Source organism: Dipteris shenzhenensis, chromosome 11, assembly GCF_047967505.1.
Source record: "Dipteris shenzhenensis isolate YYH24624 ecotype China chromosome 11, Dip_SZ_1.0, whole genome shotgun sequence".
NCBI classification, from domain to species: Eukaryota; Viridiplantae; Streptophyta; class Polypodiopsida; order Gleicheniales; family Dipteridaceae; genus Dipteris; species Dipteris shenzhenensis.
In genome coordinates, this window is record NC_141606.1 from 27866996 (window position 1) to 27874059 (window position 7064).

The 7064-nt window shown below is 43.9% G+C and overlaps 1 protein-coding gene across 1 annotated transcript; it reads right to left on the reverse strand.

The window, feature by feature from the left end:
* Window positions 1-2164: 2164 nt before the first annotated feature.
* LOC147896852 (exocyst complex component EXO70I-like) lies at window positions 2165-4327 on the reverse strand. The gene has a single exon (XM_087381163.1). It carries the CDS (start codon window positions 4325-4327, stop codon window positions 2165-2167), a length of 2163 nt encoding a protein of 720 aa, XP_087237289.1.
* Between the last annotated feature and the right edge of the window lie 2737 nt (window positions 4328-7064).

Here is a 7064-nt window from a genome sequence, read left to right on the forward strand (position 1 = left end):
ATGAGTACTTCTAAGTTAGTTGGGTGAGGGAATAGACCGCCAACACAATGCTAAACTCATAAGTCATCCTCTCTACTAGGAGCTATGATACTACATGCACATACCACTGAACGTAGAGTTGTCTTCGTCAACATGAACTTCTACACCCTTCCCAAATCTCTTCACCAATTTTGCAAAAATACGACGATTAATTCAAAGGTCGACATAAATAGAAGAGAAGTATGTATAGAAATATAAAGTAGAAGCATGAAGCAACTATGCAGAAACCACCTAACCTCTCCCAAAGGCATTCGTGTCTGTATCTATTTACTCAGGAGCTTGTTCATACTCAACCGTCTATGTAATACTATAAAATACAGAGCGATGCAATACAACCGCACTAAAAAGCGAGCAAATACACAAATGTACACGACAGCTTGTTACAGGATTTGTCGAAGATACAACCTTCCTCTCTGCAATTACACCTCTACAGGCCCGAATCTCTGCAATTACATATTCGAAGGCCCAAATCTCCCAATTCAACAATGAGATGTTTCTCTAGATAGCAAAACGCCAAGAGGAATTCGCATCCACAGATGCCGAACTATGCATGCAATTAATGAAGCCTCGAGGTCGAGAACACTCATCTATTGAGATAGGAAAAGAAGCGTCACAAATGTTTTCGAGAACATCGGTGCATTAATTGGAAACATACAGATATAACGAAATGAAAATTTGGGCCTAATCCCCTCAATAAATGGCAATAAATACTGTACAAATGTGGACCAATGTCCAATTTCCACGTTGGAAGCAGCTACCAAAAATTCAACAAATTAATATACCTTTTGAAAGAAGAGGACCATCACCATACCCTTCCCATAGGGCAAGCCAAAAACGTGGAGACATTAGCATATGCAAAGACAAAGCCAAAGCCAAAGGTAAGACTTATGCCCCCCATTCAAATAGCATTTAAACACTTTCTTATTAAATTTCTCTTCTACATTTCTCTTATTTCAGTTTTCTCTTTTTTAAATGCAATATTTAAGTTCTTTTCTACTATTTAAACAAGATAAATTTCATTTATGTGGCCTGCCAAAGAGAAGAAGAAGAAGAAGAAAAGAGAGAGAGAGAGAGAGAGAGGGAGGGACCAAGAAAAGACTCACTCGCTGAGTCTATGCATTGAAAGCCCCTTACAACAGCCTAGAAACAATTCAATGGAGCAAATACCTTAAAATAAAAAAGAAATGTAAAAAAAAAAGACCTATTTTTCCTTTTTTATCACACATCTTCACTAATTAGGGCACCGTACGAAAGGATATGACACTAGACTGCACGTCCATACTAGTTAATTGAAGCCATTCATACGTTGATAGAGTATATGAAAATACAATCCTTCACGGTATGCATTAGTACATTGGGTAGAGATTAGATGCAGGGATGCGATCAGTCTCCATCAATCAAACCATATATGAGGCACAGAAAATAAAGATTAATTTTGGAATTGAGCGACCAAGCTGCTGAGTTTGTTGATGGGGACATAGGCTAGTTCTGCTGAATCAGAATTGGGAGAGCTAGCACAGCGGAAATCATTTGACGAGGTTGAATCGGAGAGGTTCAAAAGTACCTGCAAGCAGCTGCTCACCCTAATCCTTGCTCCGATTCATGAGGTAGAAGCTTGATCCAAGTCGGCTCGGACCGCTCTCCTCGCCCAAAAGTCGATGTCATACACATGATATAGACGTTAAGGTGTTTGAGATGGAGAGGATTTACGTGCAGCCCAAAAGGTACAAAAGAGGCGCCGAATTGAGGGTCGGAATTCAAGAGATAGCTGAAGCTTGATTCAAAAAGAAAAAGCTGAGATCAGCAGCATTTAGGACCAGCAACGAAGGAGATTAGCTCTGCGATCCCTTCGATAAAACCATGAGAAATTAGTCAAGATAGGAGGAGCGGCGCGGATCAGGAAGCAAAAGAGCGTGCCCAATTCATGCAAGCTAGAAGCTTAATTCAGTAAGAGCAAGAGGATGCATGCACTCTTGGCATGAATCAAGATGGCCAGACAAACGAGGAGTAAGTAGAGGTGGTGTAATTTGAACTGGAGAGAAATTTAAGGGGGGGATGTAAGCGAAGGATCAGGTGATTCCAGTTGTTGATTGATGATGAGGTGCATGCAAGGGAAAGGTGGTGATCAGCTGGATTCATAGACGAGTTGTCTGCTATTAGCTGGGAAGCGGCCTGCTGCAAGGACGGGATTAGTTCTAGGAACTGCAGGTAATCTGTCTTGGAAGAGAGCTAAGAGAAGACCTTCGACATCCTCAGGACTGAGCTGCGAGTTCGTGAAATCTCCAGGTTGCTGCAAGATCTGTCCGTAGTTGTAGAGATAGCTTCGATATGCAGGCACCACCAGCTGAATCACTGCGGCTGCTACCTGTTGCCTCAACTCCACACTCGGAAACCTCCACCTCGTGTGCTTCAAATTCATCTCTGCTAACGCTTCCTCGAACGATTTGATCCTCTGCCTCACTACGTCCCTCGCTTTGTTGCTCTCTGTCGATGATGATGATGATCCATGCAAGCCTCCCATGCTCAAATTCCCCACCACCCTCCCCCATGCCTCCCTCTCGTATTGTAACGCTATGTGCTCCACGCTCTCCCTCTCCTCGTTCAGCCATGCCTCCCCCAGTATCCCCCCCAGATCGCTGCTCTTGGATCTCGTATAGATGTACCAGTAGTTGTTCATCCGAAAGATGCACGAGAGTGCATGATCTTGGATCATCTGTGACCTCGATTCCACGTTTCTGTGCAATGATTCCATGATCTGACGGATGACAATTGAGAGGTCTGACTCCTCCATGGCTCCTCCTCGCCAGCTTTGCTCGATCTTCAGCACCTGGCTTATGCTGCTTCTGTACATGTCGCTTAGCAGGTATTTGAGATAGTTCACTACGTAGCTCACTAGCTTCAGGACGCTACCATCGGAAGGAGGGGCTCCTTCTCTCTGCACTTCAACCTGCAGGCCAAACTCCCAGAACACTGTACAACTCCCGCGAACAATCTTTTTCTGAAGCTCCCGACAAGTTCCGCGCACCTCTCGGCAACCGTCGCCCGTCAGTACCTCGGCTAAGGACGGCAGCACTTTCTGCATAGTCTCGAACATATCTAGGAGCTTGAAGAGCTTTTGAGGCTCCTTCTGGCTTTTCGTGAAGGCCTGCCCGAATTCAAGGAGCGTGGAGAGCCCTGCCTTTATTGCAAAACTAGCAAAGCATGCGCTGCAGTCGTCCCCGCTTTCCACACCCGAGAAAATCTTGTCGAACAGTATCCTTTCTGGTCTCAGAAAGACCTCTACAAACAAGTACATATGCCGATCCCACATCGCAAGATATTCTTCGAGTGTCACCCATTGCAGACTATCCAGGGCCTGAGGTTTGGTGTATTGCAAATAGACTGGACGCAGGGACTGGAAGCTCTCGGACACTTTCCATCCCCTGACATCCTCATAGATTTCTAGACAATTTTTCAATCTGCCCTTTGCAGCCAATTTGTGAGCAATCTGTTGGAGTAGCTGTACCACTGGTGTTGGCAGTAAAGGCTTCAGTTGGAATGAAACATTGAAGGTTCCGTCCTCCAGAAACATGTCGCTGGCAACTGGCATAGGACGTCCATAATCTGTAAGGATTCTTCTGAACTCTGTCTCAATCAGCTCAAATGCTTCGTTCAAAAGATCCTCGTCGGCTTTTACGTTCTCTTCTCCAGCTTGCAGAGTTTTCAAGGCCAGTGATGTTTCACGCAGCTTATGTAACCGGAATTTGTCCACGGTTTTGCTGATTGCTAGAAATTGCACTATCTCTTGCAAGGATTGCAATACGCCGGAACATTTTTCTTGAAGATCTAGCGCCGATTTTTCTAAGAGCGACGTGTAATCTACATAACGTCCAACGTCGCCCTTTGGACCTTCGGAAAGATTTAGTTCATAACCGTGGACCTTATCAAACAGATGAAGGACAGCAAAAGTCGGACCTAATGCTTGATCGATGCGATTTTCAAGTTCTGTAGTTGACTTTGCTTTGGATTCAAGGGATGACATGAAGGTTTCTAGAGCAGGAAGTTTTTCAGCCATACCTTGGATCTTTGCATGAGACCTTTGAACGCGCTGTTGCAACTCAGCACCCTTCCGCAGAGAGGATCTAAAGCGCTGTCTAACGTCATTAACAACAGTCAAGTCAGCATATAGGTTGGATGAGCTTGAAGTAACAGGCTTGCTATCTTCTCCATCTTCTCCAGAAGAGCTGAATGACAGGAGTAATTGGCTGAGCGGAGTGACAGGACTGAGATCACTTCTGGTTAGCCCCATATTATCTCACAAGCAAAGATGAGAGCATTTCACGCTCACTTCTCCATCTTATTCTATTCTATACATCAGCAAATAACAGTGAAAGACTTGCTATGGAAACCCAACTCCTAGGCTACGCAACACGGAGCATCATGAGAGCATTTCATGCTGAGTTCTCCATCGTGTTCGAGGCTATACATCACCGAATAACAGTGAGATATCGGTTGCCGTGGAAACCCAACTCCAGCTAGGCTACGCAAAAGAAAATTACAACCTTGAGCATGCAAGTCGAGGATGTAGGACTAAAGTGCGTGCTGAGGCAACCGAATTGCTTGTGGCAGCTAGGCTTTGATGGGGTGACACTAGGGGCGGGGGGGACGTGGTGCAAATGAAGGGATGACAGAAAGGCGAGGAACAGGAAAAAGCTGGCGGACGGAGGATGTGGAGGAGTGCGTCGAGGTTGCAGCAAGCGACAAAAGAGAGAGGAAAAGAGACATGAAAGGTGAGAGGGAGGGGAATTAGGCATTGAAAAAGCCGGAGGAAGGTGTGGAGTCGAGTGAGGAGGAAGGCGGAGGAGGACAAGCGGGTGGGATATCCAAAGAGAGGAAGCGGGTAGAGCGAGTCAAGAAGAAAGGCTGCGACAAAATTTAGCTAGGCTTCGACAAAACACAGGGTGGTAGAAGCTAAGTCCTATAAGGTCCCATGTGTTGCAATTTTGGAATACGCTCGGCGGACCTCTCAATCCTCATACCCCCACGGCCATTCCCTTCGAGGGAATTCAAGAGTGGAACGGTCCACACACATGTTTTGTTTAGCTCCCTACGTAGCACCTTGGTGCTCGCGAGGCTTCCAGTGGGCGGTAGCTAGCTGGTGCATGCCAACAGGGACACACCATGTCCCCGCATGTCGGACTGCCACGTAGGAGGAGAAGGCCTCCCGGTTGCACTATCTACTACTGCTGTGCTACTAGAGAAGTCTACAATAAAGGCAAGAAAGATTGGAGAAAGTGGAGGGGGTGTACATTTCACTGGTTCAACCGATCCAACATTCAAATGCTGGGCTAAAATTCCCAAAATTTGCTAGCACAAGCCGGTAGACCACTTTCAGCCCAAAATGCCAGCTGGGCATTTTTCCTCCAAGAAGGGAATGGGATTTTCCATTGCCAGTGGGGTTGGTCCAATCCTACTAGCTTGTGCAGCAATCCCCTCTTATGATGGTGTTTACACATCCCCACCTGCCATGCACATTGTGCAAGCCTTAGGGCATCATGCCACAGGGCGGCATGACATTCGATCCCCTTTTACAAGGGGTGAAAAAACTTGGGCAAGCAAGCCCTTGTCCAAGCAACTGCCATACCAAATGTTTGGGGAAAAACAAATCGCATTGTTAGCTAGTGATTTTTTATGTAATGGGCCTGCACCCTTTACATATACACTAGTGCCTAATAGAATGCATTTCAACTTCCCATCTATGCAATTTCCAAATCTCATGTATTTGCTCCTCCATTTTCTATGTAATGGGCATGCACTCTTTATTTTTTATGTAATGGGCATGCACCCTTTACATATACACTAGTGCCTAATAGAATACATTTCAATTTCCCATCTATGCAATTCCCAAATCTCATGTATTTGCTCCTCCATTTTTGTTTTTGTTTCCCTGGGAGTTGAGGAAGACCCACGCATGGTTATTGTCCGTACTTATTGCATGCTTTGAAACTTGTCACTAGGTTCATGAAATAGCTTGAATGATGCATGTGCTAGAATTATGTTGCTTATGTGTCACTTGAGCTACTATTAGATTATATTAATGCCAATCAGCTCATTGAAATGGCATAAGACTTGATCATACAAAGCGAACACAGTTCACTAAGCTTACTTCAAGCTACCTAGTTTCATATTTTTGTAATTTCATTACCTTTTTCTAATATTTCATTTGTCTTTAAGTTACCTAGTTTCATATTTATGTAAATTAGATCACCTATTTTTGACTATTCACATCCTAACTTCCACCAAATCATACTCTAGATGCACATGACATAAAGGAAAAGTTATAAATATGCTATTCAAATTTTTGGACTTGTGTAAGAGTTGTGTAAAGTCCAAATTCAAAAATGGACTTAGGATTAAGACTATGAATTCATCCTCGTATAACACCAACCACATCTACACCCTCTGTTAGGGTGAATATTTGCTTTAGAAAAAATAGATTAGCAAACTTTAAAAAAGGTCCCAAAATTCTTACATTTGTAATTATTAACATTAAAAACACTTAATATTTATAACAAATCGAGCAAATTAAACATCCCCAAACCTAAATCCTAAACTTATAGACCCTAAACCTTGGATCTTAAATCCTAGACCCAAATTCTAGCCCTAAATCCTAAACCCTAGACCCTGGACCCTAGACCCTAGACCCTTGCCGCTACATCTAAGACCTTAAAACCTAGATCTTAGATCCTAGGACCCAGAGATTAAACCTTAGACCTTAAACCCTAAACCAAAGTTCATAAATATTTCTAAACCCTACCTAAACCCTAAATTACAATCAATAATTTTCAAAATATCTTAATTTGTGCAACAGGTTGGGGGTGGACCAAACCTGTTGCACAAATTAAGAAAATTTGTTAATTTATGCAACACGTTGGGTGCACCCCCAACCTATTACATGTGCAACAGGTTGGGGTGCACCGGGAACCTATTGCATATGCAACAAGTTGGTGGGAGTGCACCCAACCTATTGCACACATTATCAAATT